General features: G+C 36.8%; 2 protein-coding genes and 1 long non-coding RNA gene across 13 annotated transcripts in view; 1 reads left to right on the top strand and 2 right to left on the bottom strand.

Moving 5' to 3' along the window:
- Nucleotides 1-214: 214 nt before the first annotated feature.
- Nucleotides 215-17,899, top strand: LOC135737731 (E3 ubiquitin-protein ligase TRAF7). The gene is given in 21 exon segments (XM_073813998.1): nucleotides 215-234; nucleotides 236-314; nucleotides 423-480; nucleotides 794-879; nucleotides 1,130-1,246; nucleotides 1,373-1,465; nucleotides 1,701-1,734; nucleotides 4,121-4,304; nucleotides 4,416-4,550; nucleotides 4,715-4,932; nucleotides 5,018-5,091; nucleotides 5,190-5,238; nucleotides 5,326-5,453; nucleotides 5,539-5,621; nucleotides 6,854-6,893; nucleotides 6,977-7,093; nucleotides 13,308-13,430; nucleotides 15,494-15,613; nucleotides 15,721-15,852; nucleotides 15,929-16,048; nucleotides 16,139-17,899. Coding segments are annotated over 21 exon segments (2,025 nt in total). The 3' UTR covers nucleotides 16,154-17,899.
- On the bottom strand, nucleotides 8,020-12,222 carry LOC135760294 (uncharacterized). The gene is made up of 4 exons (XR_010537392.2): nucleotides 11,555-12,222; nucleotides 11,229-11,332; nucleotides 9,127-9,198; nucleotides 8,020-9,041 (listed from the first exon to the last, which is right to left on the bottom strand). It is a non-coding gene; the product is annotated as an uncharacterized lncRNA (long non-coding RNA).
- caskin1 (CASK interacting protein 1) overlaps nucleotides 17,670-21,282 on the bottom strand; it is an 84,416-nt gene continuing 80,803 nt past the window's right edge. For all 11 annotated transcript variants that reach the window (XM_065274978.2, XM_065274421.2, XM_065274786.2 and 8 more), the window contains one exon: nucleotides 17,670-20,923. In XM_065274978.2, coding sequence (XP_065131050.1) covers nucleotides 20,827-20,923 — 97 coding nt within the window. In that variant the 3' untranslated portion in view covers nucleotides 17,670-20,826. The remainder of the gene's footprint in view (nucleotides 20,924-21,282) is intronic.

Raw genomic sequence — 21,282 nt, forward strand, 5'->3', positions numbered from 1 at the left:
GTGTGTGTGTTTAAATCAGTGACAGTAAATATTAATAACAAATTGATACTTGTTATTATACATCCCCCTTTGTTTAACACAAGCTTTAGAAGGAGGTGATTATTGATATGTGTAATAATTCATGTTTTTTAGATTTAGTTTGAGATGTGATATATTGTTTGTTTTTATTTTCTGCAGGCTGCAGCAGATTTTCTTTACAGGGCTTTGCTGTATTATGAGCTGTAGTAAACCAACACTTAGATCGATTCTCCGGAGAATCTGTGGCAGGAGCCACCATCACTGTACCTGAACTATCATCTGACATAGGCAAACAGGTGCATAATGCATACTTACATTAATTAATTATTTGTATATTATAAATCATATATTATATTATTTTTATATTAAATGCTTAATTTTTATTTCAAATTTTCTGAATGTAGACCACAATGGAAACTGGCTTTGGAGCTACATTTCCAGCAGTCCCTCAAGTAGCAAAAGGTCAGGATTGTTTATTACTTATATTTGGTCAGAATATTATGAATAAGGTTAATGCCTCATCAAATAGCAATGAGAAACATTATTTATATAGCCATTTTAAGCAGACCTTTGTGTCTTAAAATTGCAAATTATTTCGAAATAAAATGAACAAAATAACAAATATAAAATCAAATGGATTCTCTTCCAATGTGAGTGTTTCACCTCAAATATTTAAAATAAACAGAATAAGGATTTGATGGAGAGAAATGTATAAAACTGTTTGTCTACCAATAAGATTCAGTCAATTGCTTATAACTATTCTCTTTCATTTCAGCAGATACTAATTACAAACAGCACCGCAGGACCCCATCATCTTCCAGCACTCTGACCTACTCTCCTCGTGATGATGATGATGGCATGGTAATCACAGCACCAATCCTATTCTTAAAAACAGCCAATCACATTTACATACTGAGAGATTGAAATCAAAGACCTGCATGTTTAGTTTTAGCAATGACTGGGCATAAGCAAGTGGCACAAGATACTGTTTTGTGTTTCTATCATTTTGTATTTCTAATTACTTATGTGCAGCATCGCACAAAAACAAGATTTCAAGTTCCATTCATTTTAATACTATTCTAATTGAGTTTAAATCTCTGTTTTTCTGCAGCCACCCATCAGTACCCCTCGCCGCTCAGACTCTGCCATCTCTATTCGCTCCCTGCACTCCGAGTCAAACATGTCACTGCGCTCCACCTTCTCCCTCCACGAGGAAGAGGAAGACACAGTGAGTGTCAGCAGATCTTCTGTTTCCTATTCATATTTTTATGCAGTACAGCGAGGTGACAGACATATCAGAAGATAAACATTATTCTCTCTCTCTCTATCTCTCTTTCTTTCTTGTCCTGACCAGGAGCCACAGGTGTTTGCAGAACAGCCCTCAGTCAAGCTTTGTTGCCAGCTGTGCTGTAGCGTGTTCAAGGACCCCGTCATCACCACCTGTGGCGTGAGTCATTTAGTTGCCCTCTGTCCCCTCCCCATCAGGATAGGGCTGCCTATCATGATTTGGTTGCAGGCGGTGCATTGATTTCCTGTCAGCTTGGGTCGTGAACAGCTCGCCTCACTGACCCACTTCCTACTAGTGATATTGAACACCTCTGTTGAGGGATAAATTGTATGTGAAATAGCTGAGTGGATGAAAATGTAAAATTCTCTCTTTTTTACTCTGTTTTTCTCCTTAGCACACTTTTTGCAGGCGATGTGCCTTGACCTCAGGTAAGGATGAACATTTTCAACTAAACATTTGTCTGACGTTTCCCAATGCTAATTTCTGCCAATAGAGTTGATTTGGAACAGTGGCAAAAGAGCTTTCGACCAGCCACTTTCATGAAGCATTGCAATTTACATCATCAAACCAGTCTCCTTACATATTAAAATGAACAACAATAAATGTATGCTAAAAAAAACACTTAATACAATGCACTGTTGTTGCTCATTATGATTATGTTATTAGATGTTCTTTGTGGGATTGTGTAGTCAGAATTTTGCAGTGTAATTTATCTTGAAGCTGTTTGGTTTTAATTATATTTCAGGGATTTAGGTTTGGTAATGTAATAACAATGGAGAAAAAAGAAAAAAATCTACTAAAAGAGTTCTGTGTTGCTCTAACTAGCAAGAAAACCTGGTTCCTCTTTCAATTCCTGCTTTCATACTCTTTTATCAAACACCTTTTTTTGGCATGTAATTGTTTCTAATGACGATGTTTTTAAAAATATATTTGCATGACTCCTCAGCGATAAAACTCATGCGTTTGGATGAAGATAAATTCGTGGTGGATTTTATAATTCTTAACACCTGATTATGCCTAATAACATGACCCAGATATATCGAATATGAATAATTAAATCATTATAATATTGTATTAAGCACTTGTTGCTGATAATAGACATTTTAAGCATTTTGTGATTTCTTTTTTTTTGCTCTATTGATAACATCTTCCACTTGCTGTAGAGGAGTGATGATGAAACTGTGTTACCATATACATCAGTTATGAAGGTGTCAATGTTTAAAATGTGTGCACAGAAATACGCTTCACTGATGCAGAATAATCGAAGAGCGTGACCATACGGTGCTTTTCAGTGGTCTTAAAGGATGTGCAGAGTGATTTTTGCATTGATCCCCTTTAAAAAATGAGACGGGTGGATTCAGAAGGTTTTGTTTTTGTACTAATATTTTTCAAGTAAATTTCACACATATGGAAATTAAGTAAATCTTTAACTAAGTTAAGTAAAATTACACTGTTGAACATATGTGATATCTACTGAAAAATATAATGTATAATAATGTTACTAAAATAAATTACTTTTTAAAGCTTACTTCTTTAATAATATCTTCCTGATTTAATTAAAATGACATCTTTTCTATACATATTATTATATACTACATTATGATAAGCAAGTAAGAAGAGACTGGTCTCAGTACTAGCATTAGCACAGTTATGGCGCTTTTCCATTGCATAGTACCCCACGGTTTGGGTCGGGTTACTTCTGGGGGCTTTTCCACTGGGTGCAGTACGTAGTACCCGCTATTTCTTTTTGTACCACCTCGGTTGGGGTTCCAAGCGAGCCGAGCTGATACCAAAACGTGACGCGAAAGCACTGTATATCACTGATTGGTACGAGAGAATCGTCACTACCAGCATCATCGCTATAATGTAAAAGATTAGCTTTACCTTCATGCTAGTTTGCGCTGTCTCAAGCAAACATGTTATCATCTGTGCTCTGCTATAAGTTCCCAAACTCCCTTTTAGTGTTGAAAAACATCCACAGGTTGAGAATCAGGAATCAGTTTTTTTTCCAGACTTGCAGTTTGTGGCGGCACATTCGTGATGCGCACATCCGCATATATGCTTAAATGCAACTTAAATGAGGCTCAGCGGAGCACGTCGACTGACGCCACCGATGTTTCTACAAAAACTGTCATGTGAGAGGTAGTGATAAACGCAATGTGCAAACATCTATTTGTGGTGGTCAATTTCAATTTTATGGCAGACTGAGAATTAAATAAATGTATAGGGATGTGTATAATGTCACAGCAAATATAACGACACCCCTATAATCCCTCCCACTTCGAAGTGTTGCTAAACTTGATGGAAAAGCTAACCAAGCCAAAGTGAGGTGAGCTGACACGACCTAAACCATGGGGTACTGTGCAATGCAATGCTATTTAGTTGTGTTTACCAAAATAATTTTAGTAGTTTTAACACAAAATTATTAAGTTAATAAATGACAAAATTAAGTTGAATTTACTCAATAATGTGTTCATTTAGAATTAATCAAATTACTTTTGTTATTTTAACTCAAATATTTGTTAAAAAAAACAACTAATCTGTAATATAGTTTATCATTTTATTTAGTTATATTAGCTAAGGCACATAATTTTTTTACAGTGCACACGGCCTAGGGAATTTTTACGCGTGTGGTTGGGGGAAAATAGAGACATTTTGAATTCGGACAGCAATAAAATCACTACCCTCTGTAAATGATGCAAATACCTTACAAGAAAAAATGACTGTCCGAATAGGGCTGTAGTTTTCTGTTCATGCTTTTGGACTGTGAGTAATGTCTTTTTTTTTTATCTGTGTCAATCAATGTTACCACAGAGAAATGCCCGGTGGATAATTCCAAGCTCACAGTGGTTGTGAATAACATAGCAGTGGCTGAACAAATCGGTGAGCTCTTCATTCACTGCAAGTACGGCTGTCGGCCTGCTGCCTCAGGCAAGCTCGGTGCCTTTGAGGTCGACCCACTTGGATGTCCTTTCACCATCAAGCTCAGCACTAGGAAGTGAGAAAATATTTTATGCTTTTTCAAATGATGGGCTTCTTGCAACTTTTTGGATTTGTATTGGATTTCATACGTGATGACTTTCTGTTGATTGTGGTTTGTTTGTGGCAGGGAGCATGAAGTAAGCTGTGACTACAGACCTGTGCGCTGCCCCAACAATCCCAACTGCCCTCCATTGCTCACCATGAACCTGGAGGCCCATCTGAAAGAGTGTGAACACATTAAGTGCCCTCATTCCAAATATGGGTATGGAAAATCCTTTCCATCACTTCCACAGATTATGGTTACACAGTTTAACAGTTACACATTAGAAGGTTTACCTGACGCTCTCTATTTAAGAGGGCTTAGTAGCTAAAACTGATTCAAGACCAATCCCTAAATAAAAGCAACCTTGAATTTATTTTCCCCAGTTGCACCTTCATTGGTAATCAGGACACATATGAGACTCATCTGGAGGTGTGTAAGTTCGAGGGGCTGAAGGAGTTTCTGCAGCAGACGGATGACCGTTTTCATGAGATGCAGGTGACGCTGGCGCAGAAGGATCAGGACATTTCGTTCTTGCGCTCTATGCTGGGCAAACTCTCTGAGAAACTAGACCAGCTGGAGAAAAACTTGGAGCTCAAGTTTGGTGAGCGAACTAAGCTGACTCTTACATGTTTCAGTTTCTAAGCCAAAATAAGCGTAACCTTTCATTTCTTTTGGTAATGCATCAGATGTACTGGATGAGAATCAGAGCAAGCTCAGTGAAGATTTGATGGAGTTCAGAAGAGATGCTTCTATGCTCAATGTTGGTCTATTTTAGCTGTGCTTTTCACATATTTATGATTGAAGTCTTCTAGTATTCTATGATTTTGAGAGCTTTCTAACCAATCTCTCTATTTGCAGGATGAACTGTCCCACATCAATGCCAGACTCAATATGGGTATACTAGGCTGTGAGTGTCCATTCCTGCTCTATGTTCCTTGATTTTATACATGATGAAGATTTAGACATCATCTGATTTCATTACTGTGTTTTGCAGCCTATGACCCTCAGCAGATCTTCAAATGCAAGGGTACCTTTGTGGGCCACCAGGGTCCAGTATGGTGTCTCTGTGTGTATTCTACTGGTGATCTTCTTTTTAGTGGATCCTCAGATAAGTCCATCAAGGTAAATCTGGATGACGTCACAACTTAGTTTTTTATTTGTGTTTTTTGTGTTTAATTTATCTTCATGGCTTCTTTGCTCAACACAGGTCTGGGACACATGCACCACATACAAGTGCCAGAAGACCCTTGAGGGCCATGACGGCATTGTGTTGGCATTGTGCATTCAGGGGTAAGCATTCTTGGAAAGGATACACTGACTTATTTGACATCAACAGGATATTAAAATAGACTCTAGTTACTTTTCGTCATATTATTGAGCATGATGCATCATTAGGCATTTAAAGAAGTCGTTTTCATATTTTTTCCAGATGGAATAGCCTAATAAGTTCCATCTTTAAAATAATTTCCCAGCCCACGCAGCCTAGGCTAGTATCATCTAGGCTTGTGTGGGTGTGTAAATTGTTAAACCAAAGCCAAATAGTTAGTGTTGTAGCTAATGCAGTTTTTATAAAATCTTGGCAGTAATCAACACAGCAATGAGGCTTATGGAAGTCACTCATTTGGTCAATGACGTGACGTTAATTATTTTGTGTCCATATGGTTCAGTTAAATGTAAAGTATTAAAATTTCAAAAAAAAATTGCAGATTACTTGCATACATTCTCTTTTTTTTAGGACCAAGTGTAAAATTTGTTTTTATTGCATTTTGACAGAAGATTTGGGGGATAATTGCAAAAATGTTAATGTGGTGTGTGTGTGTCTGTGTCAATTGGTGTAACTAGTATTTTTTAAATAAAAATATAAATATATTCATAAAAAATGTTGAATAAAAAAAATATAATCATCTAATTTAGTGTAATATGATTTTTTTTACATATTTTTTTTACATAATTTGTCAAAGATTATTTAGAAAACAGAGCTGTTTTCAGCATATGTCCAGACAAATATTACAAAAACACATTAAAATTTACATTTAGAAATAACTAATAAAATTATATTTTAAAATGATTTTTTTTTATTTTGATTTTACACTTACATGCCATCAAGGTGGATCAAATATTTAATATTTTTCATTCTTTGGCGCAATCGGTTACACCCTTTGACATTTTCAGGTCCATTCAGTCTTACCTTTTATAAAAATTATGCAAAAGGTAATTTTTTATTGCATAAAATCAACATAAATACACTGTGCATTGAAATATACATGATGCTTGCTTTTAAAACAAGTTTTTAAAAAAGATTTTTGAATTTCTCATCTTGCCAAACCGTTTTGTCACTGACCCAGTTACAATCAGCTGTGGGCTTACCAACATTAAAATAAAAATAGTAAATGATGACAGAATTTACATTTTTGGGTGAACTATCCCTTTAAATATAATTTTTCCTCAGAAACTCGACACAATTTAGGAGGTTAGTCACAGGAACACTTCCAAAACTTATTTCTCCCTCTTTTTTGCTGCAGGAACAAATTATACAGCGGCTCGGCCGATTGCACGATCATTGTAAGTGTTAGCCAACTGCATTCCTTCAAAGAACTTAACTACACAGCAAGGTCTTATGAGGCTATGTGCTCGCTCTCCCACAGGTTTGGGACATCCAGACCCTGCAGAAAGTGAACACCATCCGAGCGCACGACAACCCGGTGTGCACTCTTGTGTCCTCGCACAACATGCTCTTCAGTGGCTCCCTTAAAGCCATTAAGGTCAGTGGGCATCCGTCAAGAGGTGATGTGAATTGAGTCCAATCAAGCAGCTAATATTGAGCTTGATTCTGCCCTATTTCCCCAGGTGAAAAAAAAGTGCACTAAAATACACTTTATTTAAGTACACTTAGTACACTTTTCCACAATATACTAAAAGTGCTCTATTTTCGCACACTAATTTTGAACTTAGTATACTAAAAAGTAGTATTTAGTACTTCTTAAGATGAACTTAATACCATCTTAGTGTACTCAACTGTGCTATTTTGAGACACCATGAAGTTGAACTAAAATGTATTTTTAACATACTAGGTCTGTATTTAAAAAAAATATATTTAATTATAACTTGAAGTACACTTGAACCCACCTTTAAGCATTTTTAAATATACTTTAAAGTATACTAATGGTAAGTTAAAATAATATTCCAAATGTATTCCCAGGTGAAAAAAGTTCACTAAAATACACTATTTAAGTACACTTTCCACAATATACTAAAAGTGCTCTATTTTCGCACACTAATTTTGAACTTAGTATACTAAAAAGTAGTATTTAATACTTCTTAAGATGAACTTAATACCATCTTAGTGTACTCAACTGTGCTATTTTGAGACACCATGAAGTTGAACTAAAATGTATTTTTAACATACTATGTCTGTATTCAAAAAAATATATTTCATTATAACTTAAAGTACACTTGAACCCACTTTTAAGCATTTTTAAATATACTTTAAAGTATACTAATGGTATGTTAAAATAATATTCCAAATGTATTCCCAGGTGAAACAAGTTCACTAAAATACACTATTTAAGTACACTTTCCACATTATACTGAAAGTGCTCTATTTTCACACACTAATTTTGAACTTAGTATACTAAAAAGTAGTATTAAGTACTTTTTAAGATGAACTTAAAACCATCTTAGTGTACTCAACTGTGCTTTTTTGAGACACCATGAAGTTGAACTAAAATGTAATTTTAACATACTAGGTCTGTATTTAAAAAATATCTTTAATTACAACTTGAACCCACCTTTAAACATTTACGAATCTACTTTAAAATATACTAGTAGTATGTTAAAATAATATACCAAATGTATTCCCAAGTGAAAAAGTTCACTAAAATACACTTTAAGTTCACAACCTTAAGGTACCAAAAGCTCTTTATTTTCGTGCAGTAAATTGTGCTTAATATACTAAAAAGTAGTATTTAGTACTTGTTAAGACAAACTTAAGACAATCTAAGTGTACTCAACTGTGCTATTTTCTAAAATTGTATTCAGTTACAACTTGAAGCACATTTGAACCCACCTTTTAAACATTTATAAATGTAATTTAATAATTTCAGATATAATAATATTACATAAATAAAATAGCATACAAAATGAAATAATAATATATTGCCCACACATTTGTATCCATAAAATAAATCATTTCTAATGTACTGTATGTGACATTTGAATTACAGTCAAGTTTACTATTAGAATGTTATACATGTACTATTTTACCTGCATGTTTGCCACCAAAACATGTTTTAACTCATTCTAAAATGATACCTATTCTGTATTCATACATACGAACCGGTTTCTTCCATCATTAACAACTAATTAAATGTTAAAGAAACAACTAAGTATGTATTCACTGCTATTGAAATGATTTTACAATATAAAACAAAGATCAGTGAAATGCAATGAGCTACTTTTATCAAATTGTGGAACATTAATACATCAATATGAAAAGTACACTATGAATATGCAACCATTGAATAATTATATAATCATAATGATGTAATTCTCTAAACAAAAAGTTACTGGACAAATGCAGAAGTGCATTTGAACTTACTCGAGATAAACCTACAAATGGCTGAACCAAAACACAGAGCAGTTTAAATGTCACGTTTAAGTGGAGGGTCACTTCTTCTTGCCATTCAGACACTGAAGACTTAATCACAAGGTCTGTGAAAAGGAAACAGAATATATACAAAATTAACCAATAATTAATGAACATATGCATTAGAATTTTGTTAACTTCTCAGTTTACCTTTTAAAGCTTTGACTGTGTCCTCATCAAGCTTGACATGAGTGTCCGTTTGATCCGTCGCTACATGGCACTCTACAAGTTACATTGAACAAAGGGTTATAGGAGGCTTAACTCACTGACACTGATATAATGCAACCTGTGTGTATTACAGGATATTCTTTACTTTGATAATTGTGTTTTATTTTAACCAAGGGCATTTTCCATTGACATGTCTATTGTGGTCTTGCTTACAAGAAAAGTTCACCTCTGTTTAAGGAGATTTAAGGAAATCAGAAGTCATGCCAATGGACTCTATGCACGCTTAACTTCCACATTTGACTCAAGGCTGCTCTTAAGTTTCCGATGCAGGAGATTTAAAGCAGAGTGACAGCAGAATCGCTAAAATTACTTGTTTGCTGGATTTACCCAAATTTACAACCTATGATGTGTGAAGAATTGTCCAGATGTGCAAACTGAGAAAGGTTGCAAGTTTTATGTGTTGTTTTATCTCTGTAATCATTAAGATATATTCAGCTAGCCTGTACTAGCAGTGCTTACATTGTGCTGTTTTTTACAATTCGTCCAGCAGGCTAATCACGTTAGTAATATATTATTGTCTTTGTAATGTTGTCTAAAAGTGTCCGGTCCAACATCCAATAGGAAAATTCAACTGCAGTACAGGGCTCAAAATTAACTTTTTTTTGTAGCACTGGTGCTCACAACTTTAAAGAGTTAGGAGAACCAGCAAAAATTTAGGCGCATCCATCCAAAAATTAAAAAGCACCACAACTACAATGTATATGTTAATAGATTTATTTTATTAAAATAAAATGCAACCACCAGGCTTTACATATCCTATGGCCAGCTTTTAAAATTTGGTCTTTTATTTTATTTTTTTTACTGCATAGATTCCTAAATTAATACCCAACTGCTTTTGAAATAGTATAGCAATAATAATTTACCAATTACAGATTACAGGTAAAATGATTAAGATTACAATAGAAAATCTAGCAAACACGTAAAACACTGATTAATTGGGACATTTACAAAAGTGACCTTAATATAGAAGGCTAATATTGGTATTGATAACTGCATTACCAGGATGCTATTACTACTAAATATGTTTTAAAAAATATATTTTTTTATAATAACATACCATCAACATTGTCGTGTATCACATCAACATGGACCACAAGGATGTTTGTCAGATGTCCATTCACCAGCGCATGCGCACATACACTATCAAACACTCTTTGATAGACAGGTCGGTGTCTCCATCAATAATGAACACATTTGTCATGACACTATTTGTGTTTTTGGCACTTTCGCCATGTTTAAGCAAGGTCTGGCGCTTAAAATGTTTTGATTCCGCCACCAACGCCGTTTTACAGGATTTACAGTAAACACATTAAGTTACATCGAGCCATTTTCATAGCGGAAATCTCGAAATCTATAAGCCACTCTCTCTGAAAGGTTTAACGTCAAGTCTTATTTTCCGGTGGTGGAGTCGCATTTGAATCCGGATCGTCTGATTAATTACAGTAGTAACATTGGCTGTAGTCGGCTTGTTCTCGTCATGCTCGCGGTGCATCTCATTTTCGCGCTTCACGTACCAACGTAGCACGGCAACAAGGAATGACTGACGCTCATATTAGCCAATCTGCGGTCTTCATTAAACGTAAGAACTTAATGGTGAAATTTGATTGGTTATGTAACGTTGGAGAGAACACTGAACCTGGGACAGCAGCACGCAGCATCACAATCTAAATCAAGTCGCACCACAACAAAATGGGCAGTCGCAGAAATGCTCCCAAATATATTTTAAGATCGCACAGATTAAATTTCGGTCGCATATGCGACCAAAATATTCGCAATTTCGAGCCCTGCCAGTAGCCACCGTTCAACCTGAAGAGGGCAGCACTCAGACGTTTTTACAACATATATTGTAGTATTGAAACACTTTATATCCAAATGTCAAAAAACTTACACTAATAAAGCATCATTCTTACAGATCATTAACTAAAAAAGTTGGTTTAGGGTTTAGTTACTCTTTAAACATTAGCATTAGAAAAACGTAAAAGTTATCTAAATGTTATACAAATACTGTAGAACTAAAAACTTACCACCAAGAATAAGTATTTTTACGGGCTGTATCTTCATCTGTTCATCTCTACTTCGACTTATTAGATATTCTCGGCTCTGATTGGTCAATTTGAATGCCGCTGTGCTAAAAAAAAGACAGGCTGTTATGATTTCTGAAATACAACAAGAGAAATGAAATGCCTAACTTTACTCACAAAAAAAATTTAACGTTATGTTCCAAAAGCCACACAACATACACGCTTTAAGAAGCTGGGTTAAAATTAAGACATACTGTAATACTAAAAGTTCTACTTATTTAATAGTTCACTAAAAATTAAAAGCAAAAATCTGTCATCACTTAACTTACCCTTATGTTCTCTCATTCATCTTCAAACAAAAACCGATGTACTTTAATGAAATCCAAGAAACGTATATTTCCCCTCGATGTCAGATCCACTTGATAACCTACTTAAAAACTGCTCACATTTCAAAAAGTTAATCGCAACAGCAATAAAAAACATCGCCGAAGTAATCCATGTGAATCGCGTTGTTTCAGCCAAGTCCTCTGATGATCACTATATTTAACAGTTTTAGTTTCAACTTTTAATCCACATTTACCAACGATCACGCACGTTGTGTATCGAACAACTGAATCAGGAAGCCAATGTGACGTACTGAATCCCAAGAACCAATGAGGTTTAGTCAGGTCCGTCACGTGTGTTGTTTGAATATAAACACTAACAAATTTATGTGGACTAACTTTGTGAAATCAATATATAATGCAAGTTCAATGATATGATGTTGAAATTGCAATGTTAGCCTATTAAAATTAATGTACATGTTTAAAAAAATATATGTTTTTTTCTAAATACACTAAAACCTCTGTAAAAGTATGCTTGTGTTTAACATACTTTTTTTTAAAATGTGTAATTAAACATATATTTTTTCCCAGCGTACCTCTAGTGCTCTTTTTAGAAATACGTTAAATGTATGCTTGAGTTTAGCATACTTATAAAAAGTGTAATTAAAGATATATTTATTACCAGTGTACCTCTAGTGCACTTTTTAGAAATACATTAAAAGTATGCTTGAGTTTAGCATACTTTTTAAAAGTGTAATTAAAGATATATTTATTACCAGTGTACCTCTAGTGCACTTTTTAAAAATACATTAAAAGTATGCTTGAGTTTAGCATACTTTTTTAAAGTGTAATTAAAGATATAATTATTACCAGCGTACCTCTAGTATACTTTTTAGAAATACATTAAAAGTATGCTTGAGTTTAGCATACTTATAAAAAGTGTAATTAAAGATATATTTATTACCAGTGTACCTCTAGTGCACTTTTTAGAAATACATTAAAAGTATGCTTGAGTTTAGCATACTTTTTAAAAGTGTAATTAAAGATATAATTATTACCAGCGTACCTCTAGTGCACTTTTTAGAAATACATTAAAAGTATGCTTGAGTTTAGCATACTTTTTAAAAGTGTAATTAAAGATATAATTATTACCAGCGTACCTCTAGTGCACTTTTTAGAAATACATTAAAAGTATGCTTGAGTTTAGCATACTTATAAAAAGTGTAATTAAAGATATAATTATTACCAGCTTACATCTAGTGCACTTTTTAGAAATACATTAAAAGTATGCTTGAGTTTAGCATACTTTTAAAAAGTGTAATTAAGCATATATTTATTACCAATGTACTTGTAGTACACTTTTTTGAAATACATTTAAAAGCTATTTAACATATTTTTAATACACTTTGAATAAGCACGTTGGGAATACAAATGTACTAAAAACATATTACTTAAATTTTAAGTATATTTTTAATACATTAAATACAACTTTTTTTTCACCTGGGTCATGATGTGAGGTTTTCTTAAAGTGTCGTGATCAGTATGATTAGTGTGGACTCTGACTCGGTTAGCTGATGCATGAGTGTGGTAGAATAAGATCCACTCGTCTGAAGAGCGCATGCTGTGCTCGTGTCGTCATGGTGACGTGCGGGTGGAAGCTTAACAGTAGAATGATCTCATCTCTCAGGGACTTTCCAGTTTACCAAATTCTGCATTTTCTTACAATGATCTTTCCCCATCTCTCTCTCTCTCTATGTAGGTGTGGGATATTGTTGGCACGGAGCTGAAGCTAAAGAAAGAACTGACTGGATTGAATCATTGGGTTCGAGCTCTGGTCGCTTCTCAGAATCATCTGTACAGCGGATCCTATCAAACTATAAAGGTTAGAATGAGGCAGAGATGACAAATATCTTGCATCATAAAAATATTTAGCATTTTGCCTCTTTTTCAGAATCAACACTGGCCCTTAACAGGAACTGATGACAAGTTACAACTAGTTCCTCCATTGTTTCAGTGTAAATGATGAAGAGAGCAGAAAGTGTTTTCTTTTGTATAGCTAGACTTTTAAAAGCAAGCTGCTTGTCATTTCAAGTTGTTTAATTAAGACTCCAGGGACTCCAGCAAGCAGAAGGCAAACTACAGCCCTGTCCTCAATGCTTACGTGCTCTCAGAGAGAGAAAGTATGAATATGGAGAGTAGGAAAGAAGGTGGAGAGTAAAAAAGCAGGGTCAGCCAAACAGTATTTCACTTCTTGTTTTCTGTGCTCTGCATTCCAGAGCTGGATTAGGAGGGGGTGTAGCTGTAGTTTATGCTCTCATGAATTCAAGAAATGACTTAAACTGCAATTCATCGACTGGCTGCCAGAGACAGGCTCCAAAAAGGAGTCAATCCTATAGACCCCTCATGTTGAGATTTACAGCAGAAAAAAATCTGTACTGCCTGGTACAAAAAGTAGTTTTGGTGTATTTAACTAATGGGGGTGCATCCATTTGAATTATTAAGCCTAACTGTGCTTTCACACCAAGGGTGCCACACAAGAAAAGTGAAGCCAAAACGTCTCGATCGCCCCCCAGTGATTGGTCGCAGTATAGATCATAAACCCTGCCTCCCCCAAGTTATTCAATGGGACTTGAGACCAACTAAACAATTATGTTACACTTCAATTATCTTTTTTTCTGTCATTTACTATAGTTTTTATCACACTGATGTAAATTCAAGTGTTTGTTTTTAAACTAAGTTTGTTTTTAGTTAGTTATTTAATGCTATAAAAAAAGTGGTGTCACGTCATGTTTGACAGCTGTGATATGCGCATTCTGCGAGGACTCTTGATTTCACGGCTTTACTTCCTGCTCACTACTGCGCAGGACTGGTCCCGAAATCGCTACTGCGCAGACTCAAGACCCAAGATGTCAGCGCCGTATCAGGACACTGGCTGCTTCACTTTTCACCAATGGAAGAGAGCGAATGGGAGTCTATGGTTTACACCAGACGCGGAAGAGGCGGCAAAAACGAGCTATTCGCGTGAAGTTAGACACTTTAAACATTTTGAGTTTACTTGATTACATTCGCGTGTGAAATTCTAGTCATTCGAGACATTCACGTGTAAATTCGCTTCATGGGAGGGGCTTATATAGCTCAAACTGAGTAAACTTATCAGATTGTTCGACCTCCTCACTGACTTTCTTCTAAACTTTCTCCATTTGAATTTCTGTAAAAGTATGAAGATGTCTCGTATAGCTATGATGATTGTCCTTCATTGTTGTTTTGTTTTTCTGCCTCCGATCGCTTCCTGTAATCACATCACTGCTAGAGAAAACTCCTGATTGGTTACCGCGGCGCAAAAATCCGCCAAAGTTCCGAATTTTAAACTCACGCGTCAACGCTCAATTCGCGTGTTTTGCGCCATCCGTGCCGCAGAATGCCTATTTGCGTCTTTGCATTGACTTAACATGTAAATCACTCATGCCTGCCGCCTCTTCTGCTTCTGGTGTAAACGCACTATTAAAGTTCTGCAAAATTAAGGACGGGGCCACTTGTGTGACGGGTAAATTGGCCCTGATGTCAATAACGTCAAGCTAGCCGGGCGTGGTTTCAGCAACCAGGCACTCAGCTCCACCCACATTTCGCCGTTCTGCCCATTTTTGGTTATCCGGGAGTGACGCATTGTGATGCGCTGCCAAGATGGTGAAGGCTGGCTCCGCCCACTTTGGGTTTCAAAAATGCTTTTCAGAAACCAACGGGTGACCTCACGAATACTACGTCTATGCTGTATGCAGTCTATGATTATTTCCATAACTGATAAAAGAAATGTATCTTTAAATGAAACATCTGCCCACTGGAGAGGTCGAGCAGTATACATGCATTACAGTGTGTAAACTGTCCATTGTGATTAAGTGCAAGGTTTACGAAAACCATTGTGTACAATTGTGTGTTCTTCCCACTCAGATCTGGGACATCCGCTCTCTGGAGTGCGTCCATGTGCTTCAGACTTCTGGAGGCAGCGTTTACTCCATTGCAGTCACCAACCACCATATAGTTTGTGGCACCTATGAGAACCTTATTCATGTACGTGAGATTATATGTTCCTTAAAAACCTTTACATAGTGAGTTTTAACAGTCATAGTCAATTGTAACACGCAAAAATTTTGGTTGATTCTGTTCCTGTGAACTAGGTTTGGGACATTGAGTCTAAAGAACAAGTGCGGACACTGACGGGCCATGTGGGTACAGTATACGCACTGGCGGTCATCTCCACTCCGGATCAGACCAAAGTCTTCAGCGCCTCCTACGATCGATCGCTCAGGGTAAGGGATACGGCTCAGCTTGCATGTGAAATGGGAAGCTTCTGCAAACTAAGCATTAATTGTCGTATGTGTGTAGGTGTGGAGCATGGACAACATGATCTGCACCCAGACTCTTCTGCGGCACCAGGGCAGTGTGACGGCACTCGCCGTGTCCAGAGGAAGACTCTTCTCTGGAGCTGTAGACAGCACAGTAAAGGTCAGAGGCTCCTGCATCACTTCTGACCCTTTTAAACTGTCAATTTTCAACCGGTCTGTCCTCTAACAATGTTGTGTTTGCTCTCCTTAGGTGTGGACATGCTAAACCTGTGACAGCTAACTGAAGGTAACATAATGACTCACGAACCAGACCAGAAACGTTACGTTATTTTCTACCCTTCTCTCCCATTTTTTGGACTCTGTGAATTTTGACCATACAGCAAAGTGGACAACAGGGACAATGTGTGTCCTACATGTGACTCTACATACCTTGATTTCAAAGCTCACACCGGACACCCTCACGAGTAAACATAACCATGAATGATGGAGTGCAGCCAACATGTTTCATATAAACATGAAAACAGTTTTTATATACGTAAATAATGTCATTCTCAAAGTGTTATTAATTATATACTGTAAGAAGGTCTACAATGAAGCTGAAATCAGTTGAAGGCCTCAATGCTTTTTGAACTTTGATTTCAGTGAGCCACAGTCTCATGACTGAGTGCCTAAACTTCAGTCTGATGCCAATGGAGATGCATGTACACTAGACTCAAAATGAGACCGATCACTCAGCTCATGTGAGAAGCATCATCCCAGGGCAAAATGAAGACCTACATTAAACCAACCTTAGTGTACCTACAGCAAAGCATTGTTTCCAGGTTTTTATCTCAGAATTTGACAGTGCCAACTGAGCATCCACAACTGCTCAGATATTTTATAAATGCTTCTGTGTGGAAACCTTTGTATGGTGGTGTAATTACCAAATATATCAAACTTTAATTAATGCAGCGTTTCTTTGCCAAAGGCACATGTTCTTCATGCATTTTGCCATGAAAACCATGCTACTTTTCACAATGTAATGAAAGGTAGTTGCTATTAAATCATCTACAGCAGGTTGATCAGTGCAATACAAAGCAATTATTAAAAACACATTAACTTCTGAGGACTGATAAATGTGGCTTTGAAAAGGAAACTGCATTGTATGTTAAAGGGTTGTCCGTGAGGCATCATAAACGGACGATATCATTGATGGATGCAGGCAGAGCTCCTCACATTTAAGACCTAGAAAGTACTAAACAAATTTCAGACTGGAGCTTTGTGTATAATCTGGATGGACCCCTTCATGTACTTATATGAAAACAGTTACCTGTATAAACAAAGTTAGACAGATTTTACAATTAAAGCAGTATACATTTAGTGCTTGTATTGGGCGAACCATCAACTTAAGGCTTTTATTTGCTATCTTTAACACTCATAGGGGCAGTTTCCTGGACCGGGTTTAGATTAATCCAAGACTAGGCCTTAATTATATTAGCACATTCAAGTAGTTTTTATAAACATACCAGTACTGGTGTCATAAAACAATGGGACTGGTATATGTTAGCATATATGTCAGTGCAAGATGTTTTTAAATTAAGGCAGCTCATGCATTTTAGTCTGGGACTAGGATAAGCCCTGTCTGGGAAACCGTCCCATAATGTGCCGTTAACTCCCTCTAGTGTCCTTAATGCATTTTTGAGTTACATTTGTGAAGGATTTTTGGGCCTTCTGTAACAGCTTTTTACACTATGGTGTTACGCAGTTTTCGGTCGGGGTGGTGTTCAGTAATTGGACAGATATGAGATTGTTTATATATATAATGTTTATTTAGAGCAGGTGGCTGTTGATGCAGTCACTGCAAGCACACCACTGTTCTCAATGCCAGTCACAGCAGGTATCATACAACATCAACACAATATACAGCCTGCACACATTGAGCAGTGCAGATTTCTTTTTTTAAATGTCTCTGTAAATAGGATGGAATCGAAAACAGCTTTCATTATTAAATTACATCTTGCACCAATATTAAGTTTGACTTCAGTGTTTTCAGAACGATATTATTTTTCATTACCCCCCTCCCCTTGGGTATTAAAAAAGACTAAAGAAAAACAAGCAAATGTTTTTTGAGAAAATGCATGGAATGGAACTTTAAAAATAAAATGTAAAAAGGCATGAAGTTCCACATATGTCCACCTATATTTACACAAGAAGAAGGGACCAGGTTTTAACAACTGAATTAATACTGGACCCAGTCCTTTGAAGCAGTGGGCATGATAAAGCTTTTATAAAAGCTATAGCTATGACAGACCACAACAAAAGAAAGATAATTGTGAACATCTGGTGGACAAAGCTGAGCCACATATCATCTACACATACATGAAAGACTTCAGGACAAAATAAAAAGAATTAACGCAAGGCACATACATGTTTAAAAAAAAAACAGCATAATATACAACTTATTTCATTTGAAGGCATGGCAGTCAAAAAACTTATCACAAAAAGCTCTTAAAAAAAGAAAACTGGATTCCTAAAAATGACCATTTACAATTCATTTAAAACACTTTGGACCCAGAAGACACTTTAAACTCTTATCTTCATATATTTGCAGTTTCATCAACAAGCCCTAATGATGCCTCATCATTAAATACTCGAAAACATCTATAATAATCTCTCTTTATAACTTAAATATTACAAATATTCTTTCTGAATAACCTGGGAAGGGTTTAAGCACATGTAGCTGCGTGTAAATGCATCGTGGGACCTAGACAGTCATTTTTCTTAAAAATGTTCCCTTTTTCGTTTTAACTTTTGAATAATGTGACAATTCAAATAATGAGCAAGCAGATTGTCATGGCAACATTAAAGATGTTTAACAGAGTAATGACAGACTGTGATTTTGCTGGCAATGAGATAATGACATTCAGAGACTTGGGCTGTCATAACAGCAAGCCGTGCCGAGTCACTACAAATAATGCATGTTAAATGCCTATACAAAGACCAAACACCAATGCACTTTTAACTAAAATAAGCATTGTTGAGTCTACCCTCAAAATGGCCATCTGCAGTCATGTGAAAACCTAAATACTTTTATGATGGATAACATACCCAAGCTTCATTGCATCTTGGACTCAGACTCTTGCTTTGGTCATTAAGAAACTGTTAGTCTAGACGATATTGGGGGAATGCAATACAAAGCAGGCACACCATGGTACATTCACACCCATTAACAGCAATGTGCTGACATTAGACTGCATGCAGGCTTCCAGTAGAACTACAGCTGTCCAACACAAACCCTTAAGCGAAGATCTCATGGGTAGATGGTAATGCTGAGCACCCAGCCTTCATCATGGCAAACAATCCTTGTTAGTTCACTGCAACACTCTCAGTCCACAACATCTTCCATGCATGTTTTATTATATTCTTGCTTTATATAACAGTTCCCATCCTCTAAATTGATTTTTTTTTAAAGAACTGTTTTATAAAAACAATAAGACATGTGCCTTGCACTGCTGTACTGAAAGTCAGCTCAGCTGTGATCACCTGTAGTCCAAGGCAGCAGACGACTCCAAGTGGGATCTGCACCGAAGCTGCCGACTTCGGCGCGGATCGGGTGCATATCCCACTTGGAGTCGTCTTCTGTCTGGGGTCTCACAACCATGATGGATTCAGTACAACAGCACTATTGCTTGTGTAATATGACTCACCTATGCCACATTCACACAATTTCACACTTTTGTTTTGTGCTTCCTGTAATGTCCCACCTTCTAAAAGCCCTCGATTATTATTGGACCTCAACTTAAGACCGTTCCTTTTGTGCTAACCTGTAAGTCCAGTCATACAGCCTACACCGAGTACTACCCTGCTCCAGGTGGGTGAGACATAAAGGTGTCCAGAGATGAAGTCCTACTTGCCAAATCAGAGCACACAGGCCCATCCCACTGGCTTGAGTCAACGCCTCTTACATGGACACATAGCCTGTCTCGGCTTGACGTCTGTTCAATTGCATGTGTTAGCAGCACTGAGGTCACCTCTAACATTAAGGCACACGGGACACTGCACATGATGACTGCAGGAAGAGAGAGAGAGAGGGGGGAAGGGGATAGACTGTGCAAGGGCAGGAATGTATGAGTTCACACAGGCAGGGAGGATGGAAACGGGTCACAGCAGCACAGAGCGGGAGCCCAGAGAGCAAGCATAGAGCAGGGGTTCGAACGGCCGCTTCAGTCACTACATTCAACACAGCCCACATACAACACTCTCCAACAGAGCACAGCCAAACATACGGGATGTTTATGCCAGCCTTAATATTTTTTAAACTCCACTATAATTTTAGAAAAATTCACATATCTGTCATCAAAGTTTATAGATTTCTTAATGTTTCAACACTGTATGTACCATTTAACATGAAATAAAAACATAAAATATTTATATTCATATTTATACATATATATTTATAGACCTGTACTAATGCATGACTCTCACTATGAGATTATTTTACTTTATAGATACAAACTTTCCTCATGCTTACAATGTACACATACCATACTATTTTTTTCATATACAGTTATTATTGTTTTCATATATTTTTCTAGTCATTGCTCATGGTAGACTGAGATATTCCAAGGACTCTGAATAAAAAAGAACAGACAGTTGAGGTTTGTGTATTAAAACCCAACCTATGCCTCTCCACCCACTGCTCTGTCTTGGATGTCTAAAGTCCTGGATGGTCTTCTGCCCAGTCCTGAGGTACATCAGCTAGTGTGTGTGCAAACCATCTTGGGGGAGAAAGGAGAGATGGGTGTTTCACGACAAAGGGGAAGGAACTGGAAAAATAAGGGATATGAGAAGCATAGGATGAGAAGCGGGAAGGTTATAAGAGGGTTTGTGGTTGGTCATTGTGCCCTTGTGCTCTCCCGGGGTCCTGAGGTTGTGTCACAGAGACACAGGCTGTGCTCTTCACTCCAGCATGGCATCCAGCTGATCAGCCAGGTCATCGAACATGCTGCCGATGTCATCTAGTATGCTTACTGTGCTCTTGTTTTCAGCCATTGAGCTGTGGATCATAAACACAAAATATAGGAATAACATAAAATATAGCAAAAAGCAAAAGTTCTAGGTTCAGGGATGTAGGGCTGTCGCTTTTTATAGACCAGTGGTCACCAACCCTTTTCATGGAGATCCACTGTACTACAGAGTACACCTCCAACCCCATCAAACACACCTGATCCTGCTAATCAAGATTTTCATGGCTACCTAAAATTAGACACAGGTGTGCTGAAGCAGGGTTGGAATTAAAGTATGCAGGAGGGTAGATCTCCAGGAACGGGGTTGGGGACCCCATTCTAGACCATTTGGTTTGGAAGTTTGGTAAGCTACGAAAGCCTCAAAAACCATCAGCAATATTTAGTTTGC

The sequence above is a fragment of the Paramisgurnus dabryanus genome, chromosome 3, assembly GCF_030506205.2.
Source record: "Paramisgurnus dabryanus chromosome 3, PD_genome_1.1, whole genome shotgun sequence".
Classification (NCBI taxonomy): domain Eukaryota; kingdom Metazoa; phylum Chordata; class Actinopteri; order Cypriniformes; family Cobitidae; genus Paramisgurnus; species Paramisgurnus dabryanus.